Source organism: Dermacentor silvarum, chromosome 3 (assembly GCF_013339745.2).
Source record: "Dermacentor silvarum isolate Dsil-2018 chromosome 3, BIME_Dsil_1.4, whole genome shotgun sequence".
NCBI lineage: Eukaryota > Metazoa > Arthropoda > Arachnida > Ixodida > Ixodidae > Dermacentor > Dermacentor silvarum.
The window spans coordinates 19,609,014-19,633,566 of NC_051156.1; the positions used below are offsets into that span (position 1 = coordinate 19,609,014).

Below are 24,553 nucleotides of genomic sequence, written 5' to 3' on the forward strand. Positions count from 1 at the left end.
AACTCCATTGTCAAAGAACAAGACCGATGGGGAGAGAGGGAGGAGGGCCAACTGCTCGTCTGCCTTTTAGAGCCATCCTTAAACTCTAAGGAAGACATCTGGAAACAATCAATACTTAAAGAGATGATTTCGAGCAAGTTACAGTCATTATAATCATATAGAAGCCTTTCATGCAAAATGGAGTGTTCTCGGCTGCAAGTTGGTGACCGTAAATTCAATAATTTTACCAACACTGATAAGAGGGCTGGCACAGCAAGTCGTGAGGTACACCAACAAAAAGACAAGGTGGCAGTTTATTTAGGCATCGCTCTTGCCAAATTGCTGCTGCTCGAGCAGCGTTTGTGAGGCCATGAGTAGGCGGTAACGCAGGCGCAGATTGCGTGAGCGCACGTGCAAGTTGACCAGCTCCACTGTGTGCGATGCTGGGAACCAGCCCCGTGCCCCATCTCGCAGGCGCTCCCCTTCGTACCAGCCTGCAAGGACAACATGGGGTCTGTGGATACTGGCAAATCGCATCGACATGCACATCATGGATAGAATCAAAAGATTTCTCCAGATCAAATCAAGTTCAGTTTTACACACGTTCACAGATCTTTCGCCAATATGTTATATTTCAAGAAATACTTTGCTGTGTACCAGTCAAACATCTGCGCACTGCTGTAAACACAAATTTGCAGCTTGGAAGACGTGATTGTTTCTGTATGCCCCATTTCCAATCTGGCTGCAAATTGGCAGTTAAAAAAATTGTGATAAAAGAAAGGCTAGGCCACATTCTCAGAGATAGATAAGTATTATGCCTGATCTGAGAATGTTGTAAAAACAGGACTCCTGTGGTCTGCATGTGTCACTGCCAAACCACACTGCATGCAACTGTGCTTTTCTACATTCAGTCTTTAGGGTTCATGTAACAATTTGTGCAGGCTAAAATATGTCCTCCTAAGCCACTGGTTCTCAGCCGTGGACTCCCTTGCAAGGGACTCCCTTGCGAACCGGAGAAAGTGATGGGGGACCCCTTGCAGTGACAAGGCGACTGGGGGGTGTTTTCGTTTCAACAAAAAAAATTGGCAGCGAACATTGTGGTGTCTTTTTATTACTTTTTTTATCATGTGTGGATTGCTGCCAGAGTTCCAGGAGCAGGTCCCGAAACGAGAAATGAGTCAAGGCTAGAAAAAAACTCACAATTTTTTTTAGGGGTGGGCGAATAACTCACAATTTTTTTTAGGGGTGGGCGAATATCATAATTTTCGAATACGAGTCAAATACAAATACTTCAGCATCGAATATTGAATTGAATACCGAATAATGATATGCACATGCATTTATTAGCAAGTTTGGTTAATTTGATATGTTGGAACATCGCAATTACATTGCCAATGTTGCAAAACTAGACTAGTAAGCTGTTATACTAAAACATTGTGTATTTGGCTCATATTAACTTAGAAAATTTAATAATTCCCACTAGCTGTCCTTGCCAGCCTGTGCCTTATTAGAACGCATTAAATGCCCGTGAACTCGGCGAGATTTGACCCTGTGCCAGTCGTCACTGATCGCACTTTCTGTCACGCAATAAGCTCAGCACTGAGGGTGGCACTGCAAAAAAAAAAAATGTCACAGTTTTGCCCAAAAGGCAAAGCATCAATTGCGATAGCAAATAAGTAGAGAGCTATTCGAAGTAGGGATAGTAGTTTTATCGGCTGCATAAACTTGGACACATTCTCTTACAAACTGAATTAACAAGCGTGGTGTCAGCGCGCACAAGCAAACATGAATAGATCACACTCAATGACCGCCGACAACCACTGTCAAAATGCTGGCAGCAAGCGCAGCCGCTGCAGCAAGCGAAGGTTCGTGCGGTCTATCGCTTCAACGGAAACTGAACGGCGAATGCACAGCGCGTAAAAAGGTCACAGCCATGTGGAGATCGCTTTTAAGAGACAGTGCGGGTGACCGCTGCAGCCGGGCAAAGTACAAGCGCAGTTGTTGGCAGAGTAAAAGATGCCCCCCCCCTTCCCTCCCACGCTGCCTTCCCGCTTTCCTCCTTTCACGTGGGAGATTGAGTGGCCAGTTCCCTTGCGCCCGGTTGCAAGATACGCATTTGGTGCCGCAGCACAGCGTCGCCCCCCCCCCTCCCATACCCCCCCCCCCCCCCGGCCTTTCGCGCGACGACAGTCGCGTTTGCTTCCCGCCGTGCATTCACCCTCTGTGATAGCGCGCATCCCCCGCGCGCTTTCACTCACGCATATGGCACGTGGCGACAGTTTTATCGCCCTTGGACCTCACGGCGATGGCAGAAATCCGCTTTAAGTGTCCATATAATTGCTATCGCAATAAAAAAAAAAAAAGGTGCACCCTCGCTGTTCACAAACCCGTGTCCCTTGCTAGTGAGAGGCTGGCTTTTCTGCAATGTTTAGACGTTTAGTGGCTAAGTGTGCTTTACAAAAAAAATTTCGCCAGCCGCACAGAATTCTTACAAAATTCAGCACAATATTGCCCCAATATTCTTACATTAGATAGAACCAAATGCTCAGAACCGGGTTTGCTCCCACACAGTCCCAGCAATATATCCGATTTGTTCGAGTACTCGTATGCAACCAAATATTAGAACATTTTCAAATGTTTATTTTTCGAATCTAATTCGAGTACTAAAAATATAACATTCAATAATATTCGAACTTTACGACAATTTGCACACTTCTATTTTGCAGGCATGGGTTTCACGGACCCCCAAAAAATGGCTTCGTGGACCTCCATTTCAGAACCACTTTCCAAAGCAATTTCAAATAAAGGATTAAAGCAACGTGTAAAAGTGGGATGCGTGGCTACATGAATAGAGGAGAGTGACTAAGGATCGACGGCCCATGATGTGAAGCATAAATAAAGCCATCATAGTGCATACAGCAGCGATATCCTCTTTACAATACATGCACAAATATGCACACATTAAAATTTTCTGAATTTTAGTTCTAACCATGGCAGCTTTCATCTGACAATATCGGAAATCTAAAGCATGCATATTGATTGGGATTCATGATAACACAGTGCAGCATGACTGGATGAGAACAGAGAATTTTGACACGCACACAGTGCTTCTCTGTCCTTGTCCAGTCACGCTGCACTGTGTTACCAAAATAATCTTTGGCTTAAAGGGCAGCTCCGGCGATTTTTCGATGTCAACGGATGTCGATGAAATTCGCTGGGTCTGTTCCTCTGAATACCTCCGTCATGTCCTAAAAAAAGCAGGCTTGAGAGTTGCACAGATTTTTTTACAAATGAATTTAATTTATTGCCTCCAGCACCCTACCTTACCCCCTCCTCAGTTATAGGCCACATTGTGTATGACGTCAGGAATGGTCCACGCAGAGCATGCCGGGATGATGCAGACGACAGCGACGAGAGCGTGCAGGAGTCGACGATCGTGAGCTAGCGCTTGGCGTGAGATGTTGCTGTCGCGAGAAGTTGCATTCCCTGTGGGCGGGCAAGTGATGCGGGGTGGCAAGCGGTGTTGCGTTGTTGGCTGCACGAACTTCAGCCCTCGCCATCCGCAAACACAGTTTGAGCCGATGCCAATCGCGTTCAGCCGAGGTTAAGCCTATCACAGTGGCAGAGTTCGTGCGTCTGCTGCTGGCGGACCAGGCCCACTGATATTAAGCTAATTAAGCTATTAGGATGAGGAAAGCTGCTTCTGTAGTTCAGTTTTGACCATACGGATTTGAAATAAACCATTGCTCATTTCGTACAGTGCACACGGAAAAAGCTAGAAGCGACAACACGACGTGCAATCAACATCCGTATACGTTGACATTCTCGAATGCGGCCAGTCGCACTCGCCGGCGCTTCCCTAAATGAAATGTGACTACGCAAATCCATGGGTGTATTATTACCTATTGTTACGGTGACTCATTATTTAGCTTACGAAGTGCACTGTTTGCCTCGTATCCCAAATGGGCAGCAAGCAGAGGCCCCTTCGATACATCATGCGTAAACAACCGTCTCGTTCAGCTGCCAACGATGTCATACTTCATGACATCGGCGATCATGAACGATCATACGAGCAATGTCCCAATCTATGTCTACTTTACAGAACACTAATTGTGTGCATGAAGAGAATATGAAGAATGATAAGCAGGCTGCACAACGCTTCCCTACTATGGTCTCCCGCTCGTTGTTTCCGAAGGTGTGTGGTCGCACGTATCAGCGCGACCCAGAGTGATGTAACGGTGCTTACATGCACAAAATCTACGTGTTTTGATATGTTCTGACATTAATTGATGTCACCGATGAGTGGCTATCTCAAGCGAACGACGTACGAGTGGTCGCTGTACCTGCCGATGTAAACAAATGCACCGGTCGGTGCTTTGGACTGTCAGCGGCGTTCTTGTGGGATACAAATGCGGAAAGTCGTCCTCCAGATCTTACAGTGAGCTTGCGAAGCGGTTTCCTGAGAGGGGTAAAACACCTAAAATAGCAAGCAGCACGTATATCAGTGGTTAGGGCTACCCTTGGTCTTCATGTTGCAGCGCGATATGTTGCGCATGGGTGCTGGCTCTAGTGGTGGAGGACGGCGATTCGTGGCTATTGAATTTTTCTGAATCATAACTGTCACTGTTTGACAGATCCGAATAGGTGGTGCAGCTTACATGCAATGTCACCCGAAGGTCCCCGAAGGTCCGGCGCGGTCACGAATAAGCTGAGCGGTTTCGTTCACCCCGCGGGCGAGACCGGCATGCGTTGCGCGCCTTCCCCGCCGGGGATACATTCGTGATGTCACACGCAGAGGTTCGCTCGGCTGCTTGCTCAGATTTCGGTTTCGTTTTGCACTTTTTTGCTTATTTAAAATTATTTTCGAATTTGCGGAACAATTCTCCTATCAGGTGCGTCACAGGAGGGTCTCGGGAACCTAAATATTTTATTAGCTCGTCATGGTCAAAAAATCGCCGGAGTTGCCCTTTAAGAAAGGGGGCTTAACATCGCTAGAACATGAACATTTCTTGGCTCATAGATAGCATTAAAATGTTTTACTAAAATACCACACACTTGTATGAGCTAGCATACTTTTCAAAAGTTATTGACATATAAATTGAAGCAAATTAGCTACAACTCATTAAAAAAGAAAGCAGATCATGGAACTCTGCAAGCAGTGGCAAGTTTAACTGAGGTAATATTACCACCGTGACATTTTTCACTTCGCATTTCTGCAGCAAATGAAGGTCCTAGACCTTGAAAGTCCTAAAGAAAAATACGAGCAAACCTCAGAGTGCCCTAAATAGTCGAAAGGGGCCCTAAACACTTTTTGAACATGATAAGAAAATGTTGTCGATCTGCAGATGAGGCTGGTGTGAACACGTGAGCCAAATATTATTGCACTGCATGTAGCAATAATTTTTGCACTGCATGCACTGTGGCACTCTTCCGCCGGGCGGAAGTGTGCCACTAAGAAAGAACTAGCGACCTCCTTCCAAACGTCCACAGAATCATACGTTTCATACATCCAGGACATGCCGGCTCTGTGCCGTAAGGCCGACCCCGATATGGCTGAGTCAGCCAAGGTTGGACATGCACTGAAGGGGATTGCTGACGATGCTTTCAACCTGCTCATGTGCTAAAATTGTGAAACGGTATATACGGGACATCATAAAAGAGTGTCAACGCTTTGAGCAGGCCAAAAAAGGTTTACTTTCCAAACCAGCACAATTGCTTAGCATTTGCTGCTTACAGCTTTCTTTCATGCTCCTCGGCAGAAGGTGAGGACACAAGGATGAGACACTACACTATTTTCATAATTGTAAAGCTAGCTTTCCTGCACAAAAGCTAGCCTAACTAACGACAGCATAGTCATTTTTGCAATAAACATGTACATATTGTTACGGCGCAACCGAGAGTGGTGCCAGTCAGAAGACGACGACTTGATGTGTAGAGGTGGAATCGGTCTCGACAGCCAGCTTGTTTATGTGTCGATGGTGCTTTTGTATATATTGTGAATACATTTCTAAGAGGTTTATTAGCAACGGATGCAGGCGAACGGGGAGCAGTCACAAGCGTTCGGCCAAGGATAGCAACCACGAGCTCATGCCGGTGGCGATGCTGCTGAGGCACAGGTTACTCTTCTTCATTACAATCGCCCTCCGCCGAAAAAGGCGCCATCCTGGCGGCTTAAGGCGAAGACACTACTATTGGGTCATAGTACGGCTTAATGCGACAGACGTGGACAAGTTCGCGGCTGCGATTGTGCAGGTCTGTCGGTGGCTTGAGGGGCTCCACGAGGTAATTGATCGAGGCCGTTTGCTCCAGAACGCGGTAGGGTCCGAGGTATTGCGGGTCAAGTTTTGTGGCGTGGCCGGGTGTGGTAGCGGGTACCCGAAGCTAGACCAGAAAGCCAGGGGAAAATGTTGGTGCAGAACGGTCGGCAGGTTGACGGGATTGCTGCTGCCACTGGTCCTTGGTGGAAAAAGAGCGGGCAAGCTGGCGGCATTCCTCAGCATGTCGAGCAGCTTCAGACAGCGGAGTACTTTGGGAACGCATCAGGTTTATATGAAAGAATTGTATCGAATGTATTAGATGGTTCTCGTCCGTATAGGAGAAAGTACGGGGAAAATACAGTAGTTGCTTGGGCCGCAGTATTGTACGCATACGTCACGAAAGGGAGAACTTGGTCCCAAGTTGAATGATCAGAGGCGACGTACATTGATAGCATATCACAAAGAGTACGGTTGAAGCGTTCTGTCGTGCCGTTAGTTTGCAGATGGTACGCTGTACTTGTGCGGTAAATGATTCGGCATTCATCGAGTAGTGCCTTCAAACCATCAACAAGAAGGGCTCGGCCTCTATCGCTCAGAAGTTCGTGAGGGGCACTGTGGCGCAGAATGAAATGGTGTAACAGAAACTATGCAACGTCGCGGGCGGTGGCAGTCGGCAGAGTGGCGGTTTCAGCATAACGGGTCAAGTGATCCACGGCAAAAATAATCCAGCGGTTCCCTGCTGGAGTGGATGGTAGCGGTTCGTATATGTCAATACCAACACGATCAAAGGGACGACTAGGGCAGGGAAGGGGTTGTGACGGGTAGACTTGTCCGGGAAGTAATTTTCGGCGTTGGCACTGAGTACAGGAGCGAATGAACTTTCGCACGTAGTTATACATGCCACGCCAATAAAATCGGAGGCGTAGTCGAGCGTAGGTCTTGAAGAGGCCGGCATGCGCGCGCGCACTGTGGGTCGGTGTGGAAAGCATCGCAGATAAAGTCACGGAGATGTCGGGGTATCACAAGAAGCCACTTGCGTCCATCAGAAAGGTAGTTATGACGATAAAGAAGGCCATCGCGAATGCAGAAGTGGGTAGCCTGGCGGCGAAGAGCGCGAGATGGCGAAGAGGTGGATGGATCAGAAAGGATGCGGATGAGAGCACTGATCCAGGGATCCTTGCGCTGCTCCGACGGCATGTTGTGCAGTGCAGGTGATGTAAGTGCGGGCTCAAGGACGGATAGGCAAGCGTCGTCAGCTGTGACCGGTGAGCGAGAAAGAGCGTCAGCGTCCGTGTGTTTGCGGCCAGAACGGTAAAGAACGCGGATGTCGTACTCCTGTAGCATAAGGGCCCAGGACCAAGTCGGCCAGATGGGTCCTTGAGGGTGGACAGCCAACAAAGGGAGTGGTGGTCAGTGATGACGTCGAAAGTGTGATCTTACAAATAAGGGCGGAATTTCCCAAGGGCCCAAATAATGGCTAAACACTCTTTCTCTGTAACCGAGTAATTAGCCTCGGCTTTTGTCAGAGTTCGGCTCGTGTAGGCGACGACATATTCATCGAACCCCGCCTTCCGTTGCACGAGTACGGCACCAAGTCCGACGCCGCTGGCATCAGTGTGGACCTCGGTGGGGGCGGCAGGGTCAAGTGGTGGAGGAGGATAGGTGGCGAGGTTAGCAGGTGGCGTAATTTCGTGAAGGCGTCATCGCACGCGTGCGATCAAGCTGAAAGTTCTTTGTTGCCGCTTGGAAGGTCTGTCAGGGGTGAACTTATGGAAGCGAAATTTTGAATGAAACGTCGGAAATACGAGAATACACCAATGAAACTTTGAAGCTCCTTTAGCTTCTTCGGTTTTGGAAAGTCAGCAAAGGTGCGGAGCTGGGCCGGGTCCGAAAGAATGCCGGCTCGCGAGACAACATGGCCAAGAATGGTGAGCTTTTGGGCACCAAAACGACATTTTTTTAAGTTGAGTGGAAGTTCCACGTCAGTGAGACATTTCAGAACGTGCTCGAGACGGCTGAGATGTGTATGGAAATCAGCGGAAAAGACAACGACGTCGTCCAGGTAGCAGAGACAGGTGTTCCATTTGAGGCCACGTAATATATTATGCCTCATCCTCTCAAAAGTGGCTGGAGCGTTACTCAGGCCGAAAGGCATCACGGTAAATTCATATAACCCGTCAGGTGTCACAAATGCTGTTTTATGTCGATCAGATGGTGCCATAGGGACTTGCCAGTATCCGGAACGTAAATCTAGCGAAGAAAAGAACTCTGCTCCCTGCAAACAGTCGAGGGCGTCGTCGATGCGCGGTAACGGGTAAACGTCCTTGCGTGTTACCTTGTTCAGACGTCGGTAGTCGACGCAGAACCCAATAGAGCCATCCTTTTTGTTAACAAGAACGACCGGTGACACCCAGGGACTGTTTGAAGGCTGTACAACGCCGCGCTTGAGCATGTCATCAACCTGGTCATCAATTAGACGGCGCTCCGAAGCGGATACTCGATAATGGTGTTGCCGCAGAGGTGTATGACTGCCGGTATCTATCTGGTGAAAAACGGTTGATGTGCAACCCAAACCGGAAGCAGGGCTGTCAAAAGAGGCGTGGAACTTCTGCAGGAGAGTCAGCAGCTGGCTTCTTTGTGAAGATGACCTTGCATTGTCGATGGAGTGGTTGAAAGCATCGAGGAGGGAATGATCAACCGCAGGGTCACAAGAAAGTGTGCTAAGGTCCGTAGGAGTAGAAGCCGCAGGAGCGTCAAAGATGCAAAAGGTGTCGACCGGCTGAACAAGGCCTAGGCATTCGCCATGAAATAAAGGTAAAGGGCACGCCGTGGGATTCTCGACAAGCATCTTCGTGGCGCCACTGCGAAGAGTAAGGAGAGCAAAGGGCACCGGAGAACATTTGCGGCGAAGGAACACTTCAGAGGGTGTAAAGAGAACAGTGCCATCAGAAATAGCAGCGCACGACACACGGAAAAGCAGGGAAGAGCCAGAGGAACGGCATTGTCTTCGAACACAAACAGTTTATCACTAGAAGGGTGGTTGTCGATTGTCTCAAAATCGTGAAGCGCAGAAAGTTCAAGTTCGGCGTGGCAACAGTCAATAACGGCGTTGTTGTTTGCAAGGAAGTCCCAGCCTAATATATTGTCATGGGAACATGAGGGCAGCACGACGAATTCGGCAGTATACAGAACTCCTTGAATGAAGACTTGAGCAGTACAGGCAGCGAGAGGCGTAATGTTTTGAGCGGTCGCAGTTCGAAGGGAGAGGTCGGGTAAAGACGTCAGAACTTTTTTTAGTATGCAACAGAGTTTGGCGGAAATTGCAGATACTGCGGCTCCTGTATCAACAAGTGCTAGGACGGCAACTCCTTCGACATACACTTCAATTACGTTGGCTGGAGAGGGACAAAGACTTGAGCCTTTCGACGTAGACGCAGTTCGTGCCTCGGGAACTGCGGCCATCAGTTTTCCTGCTCCGTGGGTCCGGCACGGCGACGCATCGGAGAAAGTGAGCGACGACGTGGAGACGGTGAGCGGCGGGTAGGCGTGGGTGAGCGATCAGGGCAAAAGGAAGAGGTAGGAAGGTGAAGACGAAAATTGAGCGGGGAAAGGTGGCGCTCGCCAGATGTTCGGGAAAGGAAGCCTGCGACGACGGCAATGGCGCGCCACATGACCAGCACCACCACAAGCAAAACATATTGGACGGTCATTGAAGGTGCACCATTGTGGGAGGTAAGCTCCGACTCGTGGCTGAGAAGTCGGAAAATGCTGTCAATCTGGTAACAGCATAGGAGGCGGCGAAAAGGTCGGTGGTCAATGCATAGCGGGCGGCGAGAGCGTTTGTGGGCAAGGTCGGGCAACTGCTCCTGCGTACGTGTGAGGTGCAGTGACTGGCGTCGGATCACGTGCTGGAGGAATGGCTTGCGAAACTTGCTCCTGGATGAAGTCGCGGATCGTAGGCGCCAAAGCGGGTGACGGTTCCGGGACTCAAGACATCAAAGATAGCTGGCGAGCGACCTCTGCGCGAACGAATTCCTGAATCTTCAGAAACAAACGCTCTCGACAAACATGGTCTGAAGATTCAGATTCCTGAATCTTGAGACCATGTTTACCCAAGTTTTGGCCGACCAAAAACTTGGGTAAACATGGTCTTGAAGACCAAGCACGTAGTGAGGTCGCCTTCATGGTTTAGAAACCATAGTTTCACAACGTCCGAGAGATAGAATGCTACGGTTCTCAACTTGGTAGCATCGTCCCAATGGTTATGGGCACTCACTCGCTCGTATGAGGAGATCCAATCTTCAACGTCTTTTTCATCTGTGCCGGAGAAGATAGGGGGATCTCGCAGATGCAAGGCGCCGGCACAAAGCAGGGTCGGCGGAGCCGTCGGAGGAGTGCCGCTTGCGTCCTCGGGCATGATGGGGGGTAGAGTGCGACTCCGAAGTTCCAGGGTGGTCGAAACCCAGCAGCCTCCACCACTTGCTAAGAGGTTTATTAGCAACGGATGCAGTCGAACAGGTAGCAGTCACAAGCGTTTGGCCAAGGACAGCAACCACGAGCTCATGCCAGTGGTGATGCTGCTGAGGCACAGGTTACTCTTCTTCATTACAACATCTTTATATGTGACTTATGCATCGTAAGAAATTGGTGAGAGGTGCGGGATATGCACGAGAGACAACGGAGTTCTGCAGTGGTCGTCGTCTCAGACTGAACATGACGGACGAAACAGCACCCGAAATGGCACGGCCCACATCAACGCCTACAACGCTGACAGTTGTCCTGGCTCAGCTGTGGGATCCAGAAACCTTCTGCGGCACTGACCACTTTGACGTAGAAGACTGTATCACCACATATGAGCATGTAAGTGCCCACAACAAATGGGATCCCACGATTATGCTGGCTAACTTGGTGTTCTACCTATAAGGCACGGTGAAGGTGTGGTATGATAACCATGAGGAAGAGCTTAACGACAGGGACACATGCAAGCAGAAGCTGAGGGACTTGTTCGGCCATCCCGCCGGGCGCAAGAGTGCCGCTAAGAAAGAACTAGCGACCTGCGTCCGAACGTCCACAGAATCATACGTCTCTTACATGCTGGACATGCTGGCTCTATGCCGTAAGGCCGACCGCGATATGGCTGAGTCAGACAAGGTTGGACATGCACTGAAGGGGATCGCTGATGATGCTTTCAACCTGCTCATGTGCTAAAATTGTGAAATGGTATATACAGTGGAATTTCGATGATATGAATCTCACGGGGTCACGAAAAATATTCGTATTAGCCGAAATTCGTATCATCAGAACACAATTAAAACAAGCTAAATTAAAGAGTCAGAGGGGAACTGACTCAGGCACATGCATGTAAAAAGCATTTACAGTATAGACTACTTATAACGTAACCATTTATAGTGCAGAACTAGCTACAACGCGGCCTTTTCCGACTCCCGTTTACCCTCCCATGTATACGCATCCCGCTTACAGCGCAGCCGCGTGAGACGAAATACCGGTTATAATGCGGCTCCCGCGGGAAAATCTCGCTGACAAAGGCGATAGCGAGCACGCTTCTCAACGAAGTGCGCCCACTGATGGGAGAGGAGATCAACGAGGGCGATGCCGAGGAGGAGCATGAGTCCAAGGGCGATAAAATTGTCGCCGCACGCACCGTATGTGCGAGTGAAAGCGAGTGGGGGACGCGCGCCTTCACGGAGAGTAAACGCGACTTCCGCTGCACAAAACGCTGTGGTGGTATGGGAGGGAGGCAGGGGAGCGGCGACGCTGTGCTGCGGCGCCAAGTGCGTATCTTGCAACAAGGCGTTGCTTGCAACCGGGCGCAAGGGTAACTGGCGACGCAAACTCCCAGGCGAAAGGAGCAAAGCGGGAAGGCAGCGCGGGAGGGAAGGAGGGAGGGGGCGGCTTCTACTCTGCCAACAAATGCAGTCTTGTACTTTGCGCCTGTGCCGGCTGTCGGTGTTGTCGGGGGCACCGTATCTTGAAAGCGATCTCCACACGGCTCTGACCTTTGTATCCGCCATGCTTACGCCGCTCAGTTCCGTTGAAGCGATAACCGCACGAATCTTCACTCCCTGCGGCGGCCGCGATTCCCCACGCCTGCGTGGGGAAAAGCACTAAAGGAAAAGCACAAAAGCAACAAAAGCGCCACCGCTTCAAACTCTTCGCGCCCAGTTGCGACCTCCGCGCTGTCCGGCACCGCGTTCGCGCCTCTGCACAAAAAGGGAAAGGGAGAAAGCGCGTGACTGCGCGCTGTTCTCTTTCACGGCCGTCGGTGGGGCGGCGTTTATTCGTATCTACTGACGCGGGTCGAAAATCGATTTGTAACAACCGTTCTCTAGCACGTTGCAAAGTAATGGGGCTCGGCCCGGACCACATTAAAATTCGTATCATCCAGAAATTCGTATTAGCCGTGATCGTATCATCGAGATTCCATTGTACAGGACATCACAGAAGAGTGTCAACGCTTTGAGCAGGCCAAGAGCCGCCGCATTGCAACGCCGTTCGCACATCTGCCGAACACAGCTGCGACATCTTGCGACGACAGGCTAGGAATTCAGCGACCATCATCATCAGATGACATGACGTGGATAATGAGGCGAGAACTTGAAGCCATGGCTCCTGCAGCCCTTTTTTCTCGACCCAGTGAGCTGAACAACTTGCCTACAGTGCCATATGTACAGAACTCGCCAATCTTGGAGTTCATTCTGTATGTGCCGTTGCTCCTTCGCAGCTGTCCAATGTTCCTTGTCTATCCACTGGCCAGCGGTATCTGGCACACTACCGAAATCCGGCCGAGTGGCGAATCACACATGATCAGCCAATCCGTTTTGCCTACCAGGTCACGTTGCTCACCACTGTAATAAACGCACTGTCTCCTCCTCTCAACGACTGCCATTCGCCAGTTATGATCACCCCGACCAGAACCAGTGTCGTTAACAGCCTCCATTTGAACAGCAACAGCCAAACAATGATGCTCATGCCACTTCAAACAGTCCCTCGTCGTCATTCCGATGACACCAGTCCCATTCGCCACCAGCTCATGGATCATTGTCCCTATCGCCGCAGGCTCGTCGTCCACCGTCCCCAATGCAGCCCCGATGCCCATCTCCGGAAAACTAAGCGACGCAGCTCCCGGAGGTGACGCTGCATTGACGACTTGACCGCAGAACCATCTGATTACTTTGCGGACCAAACAGAACTTGATGGATGTTGTAGTCGATGGAGTCAGCGTCCCAGCACCCATTGACACTGGCGCGCACATATCCGTGATGAGTGCCCAGTTGCGCCGATGCTTGAAAAAAGTTCTCACACCCGCTGCATCACCCACACTCCACATCGCCGACGGAGAAATTCGTACCATGCTTGGTATTTGCACTGCTGGCATCGAGGGGCGCCTAACCACTGTGTTGTTTACCGTTTTGGAACAATACCCTACGATGTTATACTCAGCTTAGACTTTTTGTTGTCCCATTCAGCCCTCTTTGACTGCGCATCTAGTGCCATTCAGCTTAAACAGCACCATGGCTGCTATAGTCCACCAGTCACACAACCACAGTTATGCCCTCCCGAAGAGACTGTCCCCTCAAGCCACTACGCACGTCACTCTAATGTCGTTCCCATCTGTTCCTGACGGCATCTATGTGCTATGTCCCACCGCTGACATGCCGACTGAAAAGAATTTGGCTGTTCCCCATACTGTGCTCACTATTACAGGCAATCAGACTTCGCTCCCTCTGCTTAATTTTAAGTGCTCGCATCAAATTGTTTCTAAGGGCATGTCTTTGGGTGACATTTTGCCTATCGACGATCACAAGATATTGGCTCTTGACGCAGCAATTCCGTCGCCCTCTACAGGAACCTCCGATTCACTCACTCCAGACACAGATGAGCTTAGCAAAATGATTGCACCTGACCTTCTTCACAAGCTGCTTCACAAGTTGCACAAGCTGCTGACCTCTGCCGTCTCTCGGACACCTACAGCGACATTTTTTACCTTCACGGCCGCCCTTTAGCCCAGACAGCGTTGGTCACCTATCGTATTTGCAACAGACACGCCAATCTGATACGCCGCCGGCCGTACCGTGTTTCACATGCTGAACGATAAGTGATACAATGAGAAGTTTATAAGATGTTGACTAAAGGCATTATCGAGCGATCTTGCAGTCCGTGGGCGTCCCCTGTTGTCCTTGTCAAGAAGGACAGCAGTTGGCACTTTTGTGTCGATTACCGACACCAACAAAACCCCGCGCAAGGATGTTTATCCCTTGCCGCGTATTGATGACGTTTTGGACTGCTTCCATGGAGCCAAGTACTTTTCATCCATAGACCTTTGATCAAGATCTCAGGATCTCAAATCTCAGTAGATGACATGGACTGCGAGAAAACTGCATTCGTAACACCTGACGGCCTCTACCAATTGAAGGTTATGCTGTTCGGTCTTTGTAATGCCCCGGCAACTCTCGAAAGAATGATGGACTCCTTACTTCGCGGCTATAAATGGTCTACATGTCTGTGTTATCTAGACGATGTGATAGTCTTTTCACCAACTTTCGCTGTCATCTAGCATGTCTGTCAGCCATTCTTGCTGTCTTTTGATGTGCCGGCCTGCAATTGAACTCGTCCAAGTGCCACTTTGGACATTGTCAAATTACTGTTCTTGGCCTGACCCCGATCAAGCCTGACCCCGACAAGATTCATGCTGTCCAGAACTTTCCTGTTCCATCTTCCACCACAGACGTAAGAAGCTTTGTCGGACTATGCTCGTACTTCCGTTGCTTCATAAAGAATTTTGCCGACACTACTTGCCCACTTACCGACTTACTTAAGAAGGACGTTGCTTGCTAATGGCTCCCCCATTATTGGCTGATTATGATCCATCTGCTCCCACTGAACTTCACACGGATGCGCTTGGGAAAGGAGCCTGCGCCCTGAATTCCCGTCGAAACCAACGTGAGCACGGAAAAAAAGTGGTGTGCAATTGGGGTTGTACTCGTTTAATGGCAGCATAATGCTGAGCATGTGATTGGATACACAAGCCGCCTCCTGTCACCTGTTGAGAAGAATTTTTGAATTACTGAAAGGGAGTGCCTGGGTGTTAGTTGGGGCAGTAGCCAAATTCCGGCCCTGCTTGTACGGCCCACACATTTTTCGTGGTTACCAATCACAACACCTTGTGCTGGCTTTCGTCACTTAAAGTCCCCACTGGACGATTGGAAAGATGGGCACTACGGCTCCAGGAATATTCAATTGCTGTTTTATACAAGTCAGTCCGCTTGCACAAGGACGCCGACTGCCTCTCTCGTCATCCTGTCGACCGCCCTGAAAATGAAGCGCGTGACAGCGACGCTTGCGTCCTAGCTATCTCTGATCAGCGTAACATTCGCATTGAACAATGGCGTGATGACTGCTTACGTGTTCTCATCGATCGTACCCTTCTGGACATTCGGAGCCCACGCTGCACATGTTCGTACTCCCGTGATGACGTTCTCTACCGTCGCAGCTTACACCCTGAAGGCCCAGAATTTTTACTCATTGTCCCGCGCCATCTCCAGACATCTGTGTTTGAGCATGTGGCGATGAGCAACCACGTAGACCGGTAAAGTCTCGGGCTCTCGCGGGAGAGCAAAAACCAACACTCGATCTCTTAGCGTAGTATTTTTAATCTCTTTCGGAACGCTAGCCCGTGCCGGTGCATGCCAGCCACTCGTGCCTCGCGTAGACGCGAGCGTCTACGTAATTTCCTGCGACGCCGATGCTGCTGCTGCTACAGAGGGCTCCCACCCTAGAGAGGAGGAAAGTTCACGTGACGCGGCGTGTCTTAGCGTTGGTATTGGGTGTCACGTACGGAGGCGGCGTTGAAGGATGCAGCAGGGCTGCGTCGCACATTGGTGGGGCCGATGGCGCGGGTGCTTTAATGTAAGCGGGTTTGAGATGTTCCAGGGCAATTGTGTCTGATCGGCCATTGACATTCACGACAAAAGTCGTCGGACGACGCTCGAGCACACAATATGGCCCGGAGTACTGTGGCTGCATGGCACAGTTACGAACGAAAACGTGGGTAGCAGAGGTGAGTGTGGGAGAAACGTTTGGAGACCTTGCTTCTTGTGAACGTGTAGGCACGGGGCGTATCTGACTGAAGAAATCTTGCAGTTCAGCAGCATAGTCAGCAGGTGATGGCATAGGTGTTTTGCTGGTGGCGACAAAGAAATCGCATGGAAGGCGTAGGTGAGTGCCGTAGACTAGCTCAGCACAGGAGCAACCTAGGTCGCTCTTGAGTGCGGCTCTGATGCCAAGTAGGACGAGAGGCAAATATAGAACCCACTTCTCCAGCGATTCATGCGCCATAAGGGATGCCTTGAGATGCCTGTGAAAATGTTCAACAAGTCCATTGGATTGCAGGTGGTAAGCAGTCATGCGAAAACGTGTTATTCCGAGTAGTTTGAGTAGGTGGTTGAAGAGTGGCGAGTCAAACTGCCGACCACGATCGGCGATTATTGTGGATGGACAGCCGAACCTTGCAATCCATGTAGACACGAAAGCTGCTGCAACAGTGGGCGTTGAGATGTCAGATATAGGTGTAGCTTCTGGCCACCGTGTACAGCGGTCGATGCATGTCAGCAGGTAGCAGTAACCTTTTGAAGGTGCGAGAGGGCCGACGAGGTCCAGTTGTACGGTGTCAAAACAAGCATCCGGTGGAAAAAAAGACTTGGCAGGCGGAATGGGATGACGCTGGATCTTAGAGCGTTGACACGACAAACGGCAGCGAACCCAATCGCGAACTTGCGCGTTTAGCCAAGGTCAAACGAAATGACTGGAAAGGAGCTTCCGTGTCGTGCGTATGCCAGGATGCGACAGGTTGTGCACGGTTTCGAATAGACGTCTGCGAAGGGATGCCGGAATGTATGGTCTAGGTGTGTCGGTAAAAGTATCGCAGACGACGGACGTACCATCTGGAGTCCCAACGACGTCCTCCAATTTCAGGGACGTTGACAAATTCCGGAGTGCACGAAGCTGCTGTTGACTGGCGAGTGAGTCAACATTGATGATGAAAGGCTCCGACGTAAACGTGGAAACAGCATTGACATGACTGAGAATGTCAGCTGGAACGTTGTACCCTTGATGTGTCGGAACGTTGTTGTAAACTCGGAAATGTAGGAAAGGTGTCGACTCTCGCGGGGCGAATAATAGGATACTGAACTGTTCATTGCGTGCACAAGGGCTTGGTCTGTCAAGACAGTAAATGCACGGCCTTCTAGGAAATGTCGAAAAGGTCTGATAGCCAGGTAAATGGCGAGTAATTCACGGCCGAACACGCTGTAGCAGGACTGCGCAGGCTTCAGTTTCTTGGAGAAAAAGGCAAGTGGATGCCACGCATTGTCGATGAATTGCTGCAGAAGGGCACCAACGGCGGTGTTTGAAGCGTTGGTCATGGTAGTGGGCGCGTCTGGCTGCATGGCATCAGCGAGGGCAGATTTGACTCTTGTGAAAGCATCGGTGGCCTCTTCATTCCACTGAAGCACTTGTTCATGTTTGTTCACCAGCAGAGCGTCTAGCAGAGCCATAAGTTGTGCGCAATCGGGGATGAATCGGTCGTAGAAATTGACGAATCCGAGAAATTGGCAAAGCTGGTGGTCGGTCGGGGAAGGTCTTCGATGACGCGAATCTTGGACGGCAGTGGTCAAATGCCGTTAGCGTAGACGATATGACCGAGGAACTCGAGTTCCGGTTGACCTAATTCGCTCTTGGCGGCGTTGATGACAATTCCTTTACTGGCAAGGCGTGAGAACAACAACCGCAAGTGGCGAAGATGTTCTTCTGCGGAAGAGCGTGCGACGAGAAGGTCGTCAATGTATGCAAAAACAAAAGGCAGGCCTCGGGTGATGGAATCGATGAAACACGGAAAGGACTGGCCCGCATTCCGCATGCCTTTCGGCTTGCGGAGAAATTCAAGAAGACCGAAGGGTGTGGTAATGGCGATCTTGGGAATGTCTTCTCCAGCGACCAGTAGTTTATGATAGGCGCGAACGAGATCGATCTTAGAAAAGATCGTCGCACCGTGCAACGCTACCGTGAAGTCCTGAATGTTCAGGAGAGGGTAGCGATCAGGAACTGTAACATTGTTTAGTGCCCGGTAATCACTGCATGGGCGCCAGTTTCCCGTCTTCTTAGGCACCATATGAAGTGGTGATGCCCAATTACTGGAGGAAGGGCGGATGATGCCAAGTTGCAGCATGTGTTCGAACTCCACGCGATCTTGAGTTTCTCCGGGGAAAAACGCCGTGGTCGGAAAAAGACTGATGGGCCGGAGGTGACAATGTGATCGCACACGTCATGTATCACCAGTTGCGTCCAGTCCGGCAGGCGCATCAAGGTGGGAAACTCGCGCAGGAGCGCGGCGAAGGGTTTGTCCAACATGGCAGAAATAGGCGCGATCAGCGATGTGCCTGATGATGGGACGCCGGAGACGGATAGCTCCGTCACGGAGTCGATGAGACAGCGACGTTGAACGTCGACAAGGAGTCCGTAGTTGTGCAAGAAGTCTGCTCCAATGACTGCACGACGGACGTCTGCAACCAGGAAAATCCAGCGGAACGATCGTCGAAGGCCATGGTTTAGCATGACGGAGCGTGACAAGAAAACTGGAATCCTGGTGCCGTTGACGGATTGCAAAAACGACACAGGTGTCGCTTTTGAATCGGAGTGGTGGGTGGGGAGAATGCTGACGTCAGCTCCTGTGTCGACTAAGAACCATTGTCCCGTAACTCTGTCTGTCCCGTAGAAAAGGCGACTTGTGTGTTTGGCCAGACCACTCGTCGCCGTTAAAGGTCGGCTGGCCTGTTTCCCTGTCAAGCGCAGGGACGCCGACAGTGATGAGCGTCGTTTCCAAAATGGCGGTGGTAGTAGCAAACGCCAGACGTTGTAGTTGATGTTTCACTGCGGGTGCCCGTGCATCTTGATTTGCTGGAACTACGGCTGCGTGAGCGACGAGATGACGTGCGTCGATGTTCTGCTGCACAGATGATGCATTCCAGGCGCTCACACAAGGAGCCGAGTGGAGATTGCACTGCTGAAGAGCAGGGAAGGGTTTGTAGGGCGGTTGCATTGTCACTGTGTACGGCACCGCTTCTACTGGCCAGGCCTGCACCACTCTCTGTGCAGCTACGTTGCAGCCTGTGCTCTCTGTCAGCACCGCAAAGAACCTGCTGTGCTTCCCGCTGGACGTCTTTCCCCCATCGATGTGCCCTCAGAACCATTCTTTCACATCGGTCTCGATATTCTCGGCCCTTTTCCGATGTCGACATCTGGCAATATGTGGGTCGTTGTTGCGATTGACTACGCGACCCAGTATGCGATCACGCGAGCTATGCGCACAAGCTGTGCAACTGAGGTGGCGGATTTCTCTTTTACATGACGTCATCCTCCATAACGGGGCACCCCGGCAGTTCCTCACTGATCGCGGCCGCACCTTCTTGTCCCGAGTTGAAGACCTCCTTTGCCCTTGTTCTAAGCTTTCCACCTCCTACCACCTGCAGACAAATGGACTCACGGAGCGGCTCAATCGCATGCTGACAGTGATTGGGACAGCACGTTACCCTTCGCGACCTTCATCTTAATTCGTCCCGTGACGAGACTGCTAGCATTTCACCATTTTACCTTCTATTCGGCCGCCACCCTACTCTGCCCTTTGACATATTGCTTCCTTCCTCGACACACACTCCCACTTAATATGCTCAAGACGTCTTTGCCCGGGCTCACACGGCACGCCAGACTGCCAGCTCCTGACTCACTGAATCTCAAGCCACGGTACGACAGCCGACATCGGGATGTTCAATTTGTTCCTGGCTCCATTGCCCTCCTATGGACACCATGTCGCCGATCAGCTTGTCTGAAATGCTGATGCCATGCTACACAGGGCCCTACACGATATTGTGTCAGCTTGGCGATGCCTCTCTCAGCAGGGAGAACTATGAGATCTCCCTGCTGGACTCGCCTGTCCCCACTGATGTTGTGCATGTGTCCCTGCTGAAAACAGAATACAATAGAACACAGAATACAAGAGAAACACAGTAATCCCTCGTTATAACGAAATCACTTTACTTGAAATATCGCTTTATTCGAAATTTCTTCCGGTCCCAACCCAAACGCATGCATTTTAAGCCGCATTACTCGAAACGCACGAAGAGCTTGACCCGCTTAGAGCGAAGTGGCGAGCGACCCTTATGTGCATGCAGTGTCAAATTAATACCACCTATGAATTAAGTCTCATGCAGGTGCAAAACAGGCCACAAAGGTACCAAACCCATGACCGATGACCGCCTAGTAACGGGTACCAAGCGAGTGCCGAGTGCTCCCAGCTGTTTACTGCGGAGAGAACAGAAGCTGTCAAATTCCATGGTGCAGCGTGCCTGAACAGTTAATCTCAGTTGTAATCGCATCGCTGGCATCCCCCGTGATAGAATCCACACGAAAATAAAGTTTTCCTTACGCTTTGCGATGTATTCCATGGGGTGCGCTCGATGACCACACACTCGCTCTAAAGAGCACTTCTGGCACTGAAACGTGCCGAAAAGTACGAAAGAAGTGCCTCTCCGATTGTAAGTGCCATGTTCGACGCGAGGATCTACGTTAACAAATCGGGAAGAAGACTTTGGGGAAGCCGGTCTACAAATTCCTCGCCTCTCGCCATAATAGGCCTGCATTGGAATAATCAGCACCCCTAGTTTCGTTGCACTTTCGACGGTGCAAATCAACCGATAACTTGCCGAAAACACGAAAAATCCGAGTGTTGCTAGCGGCGAGTCAGGCTGTCAACATGGCGGGTCAACGCAAGCTGGTGTTTCCCTGCGAATTTCTCAAGCCGGTCATGCTCGATTTGCATCCTCCGACTTTACGACTTTAGAGAACGGTCTAAATGAGTGGAAGGGTTACTGAATTTTGTTCCGAAATATTTGTGAATGGCGCGGATGTGACGGTGTGCGAACACTGACACTCGTACCGTAGAATTAGCACAGTGTCGTCGACAATGGTGCGCCGAAAAACTCTCGTTTTGCAAACTTCACGGCTATACACCTCGGGAAAAAATTGCCCAGTGATCATCATGCAAAGCCCCTACTGCAAAATCGTTCAGTTTTCACGATCGCACTGCGTACCCACAATGAGCAGCTAATAGTTTTTTGAGCACAACAAACCCAACCTCAGACTCGAGTCATAGCATTTCCTCCGCTTTGCAGCGCGATACTCTCGTAGCCTTGCATGATCTCCGCAACTCCCCCCCCCCCCCCAACCCTATAAAAGCGGCCACTGCCTTCCCCTCTTCATTCGCTCTCTCAGTCTGCAAGCCGTTTGGTCGCCAGTCACTCCTCTCACTCGCCTTCGTGTCAACTCCTCGCCTCCTCGCTACCAGTTTCGACGTCGCTGCTCCTCCAAAGCTGCCCTCTTACGACCTGCCCTCCTGAGCACAAACTTCCATCAACGGGTGCCCTTCCGTGGTTGCTGCTTCTTCGTCTCCACGACTCACATCGCCTTTCTTCCGCTACACATGAAACCAATGCCAAGCCCACCATTGCAACCGTCGCCATCACCTCACATGCACCTACTAAGCCAGTCTAACCAGTCTCGTCAGTGCGCGGTCAGTGCGGGCACGCACTGACGAGGAAAGGCACTGACGAGGAAAGCTAGATGCCCTGACGACATTTTGAATCTTCTGCTTTCTACGTTGCCCGCCATGTTCAGTCACATTGGCGCCAACGGTGCGTGCATTCGGATCTGTGCTGCAGGCCATGTGATTGTGTGTTATTCGGAGTGCTTCGTTAGGTGTGCCTCACGAGTGCTTTTGTAGTCTACAGCGATAAATGGCGCACGCCGGCTTTTCCCACGCCGTCGTCAGCGACCCTGACGATGACTGGACTTGCAGCGATCTGTAGGAGGCTGTTCATAAAATTGCTGGCCAAGAGGTAGGAGGCGACTTCAAGACATCCGCATTGGCTGACGCTGCGGCTCCCGTGGTCACCCCAGCGACGGATTGATGCTGTTGGTGGCCCCGACGAGGACGAAGAGCCGGCGGACGAAGAGCCAGGTGAAGTGCCAACTATGGTGCAGACGCAGGAGTACCTACGCCTGCTGCAAAATAAGGTTGAATGCATGGGTGGCGACCACGGCCTCGTGCAATGCTTGGTCAAATAAGAGCAGGGTTGCTCGGACCCGGTAAGAACTTGAAACAGCCAAAGCTCACTGCCTTTTTTGCACTTGAATAAAGTTTTGCTTCACTCAATACATTGTATTTTGACTTCCTCGCAGTTGTGGTGCAAGTAAAGCTTGACTGCTTTAGCTTTTCTACAGTGGTCGCTTATATCGACTTACCGCTTATAACGAATTTTTTCGCCGTCCTGCTGACTTTGTTATAACAAGGGATTACTGTAGTTGAAATAATGGAAAGAATCGCATCTGAAAGACGTGAAATGACACATTTGTACTATAGAGAAAAATGCGCTACCAATAAAAGGGCTAAAAAAGCGAGAGCATTAAGGGGGGACATGGCAATTGAAGTGGTCAAACTTTTCTATTATCCAATTAATTTTTTTACTCCGACCTTCAGTTACCTCGTAGTGAAATATAACAAAATACAGGACTTTCCTAGAGTGCGGTCATCAAGAATTGCAAAAAAATTGGGCTTTGAGCTTTGTTTTCCTAGCATTCATTTTTTGTGCAGTTGCTTTCAGTCATCCAGTGCCAATTCACAACGAATGAAGACAAAATCATTCTGTCTTTTGCACTTAGATCCTGAAACATTCATGAGTGCAACAAAGCTGTCAATTTTTATCTGCACCTCATATCAAAAATTTGATAATGCTTTTTTTTTGCAGAGGTCGTTAGTAAGAGTTCAAAAGTAAAGTTTAAAAAAACAATTTGGTGCTCATTTCGGCATTTAAAAAATAAACCAATAGCTTTATTGCACAGAATGGGCCTTTGTGAACATGCTTTGTGAAAATCTTGGCGAACTTATGTGTAATTAATTAATTAATTTGGGGATGACCATTAGAGGCTGTCAACTGCTGCAAGTCAAAAACTATAATAGATAGCACAAAACTGATTTCAGCTATGATATCAGAGTAACAAATCACATCTGCCTGCCAAATTTCACCAATTTATTCCATTACATAACAAAAAAAAGTTTTCATTGCCATGTCCCCCCTTAAAGAACTAAATTCCGAAATTAAAGAGCAAGAGCCAGCAAGTTTTATTGCGATAGCAATTATATGGACACTCCAAGCGGATTTCTGCCATCGGCGTCGCCATCGCCCTGAGGTTCCGTATGGAGCCGAATGGCGATGAAATCGTCGCCGCGTGTCATATGCTGCATGTGCAAGTGAAAGCGCGCGAGGGATGTGCGCTTTCACGGGGAGCAAACACACGGCGGAGAGCAAACGATACTTCTTCCGTCTCGTGAAAGGCCGTGGGGGGACGAGAGGGAGGGAGGGGAGGCGACGTTTAGCTGCGAAACCAAATGCATATTTATACAAAAACGTTGCGAGGCGAGAAGTTGATAAAGACTTCCGACGCTGCTTGACGAGTGTCCCGTTCTGATCTCGTCGAAAACCTTCGAGCCGTCCCCAGAGGCACCTGCAACAGTCACCAACGCCGCACACGTTCGGTGCGAACGCGGGCAAAACGCTGACGGCGTCGACAACAGTTCTGCGCGTTGCTGATGCTGCTGCATGTCCAAATTTAAACAGCTCATAAAACTACTATCCTTACTCCGTATAGCTCTCTACTAATTTGCTATCGCAATTGATGTTTCGCCTTTCGGGTGAAACTGCGACGTTTTTTTAATGAACAGTCATCTTGAGTAATCAAACAATTTTCTGTATTTCTTGCCAAATTTTGGTACTTTTTGGCAGCAACCATATCATTTTTCGATAGCTAAGATTCGCTGGTCTGGGACGTAAACATCACCAATGATCAAAACTGCTGCAAATTACCTTACAACATAACCAAGTGGAATTGGAGCTCGCTTTCATTGTTTTTTGTTCGTAGTGATGGCCGTACAGAAAGCTGCTTGGCTCTGGATTCTTGCAAAGAGGAAAATGCATTATTTCAAAAGCAGGGGCAAAAAAGACATTGATTGCCACATGAAATGTTCCTCCACAGTGGCAGAATGCATATGGTTGTTCCATCTTCTTTCAAGATAAATGCACGTCTTTTTTGCATATGCTTTTAAGACCATGGCAACTTGAGAATTCTCTCGTGATTCTGTTGTTTCGGGAGAGCTGACGCTTGCACACACTCTTGGGCATTTTTCTCTGCCT

At 49.9% G+C, this 24,553-nt stretch overlaps 1 protein-coding gene across 1 annotated transcript in view; it reads right to left on the reverse strand.

Annotated features, from left to right (window-relative positions):
• Window positions 1–275: 275 nt before the first annotated feature.
• LOC119445364 (ephexin-1) overlaps window positions 276–24,553 on the reverse strand; it is a 127,791-nt gene continuing 103,513 nt past the window's right edge. The window contains exon 12 of the mRNA XM_037709671.2: window positions 276–473. Within this exon, the coding sequence (XP_037565599.1) occupies window positions 298–473 (176 nt within the window). The 3' untranslated portion in view covers window positions 276–297. The remainder of the gene's footprint in view (window positions 474–24,553) is intronic.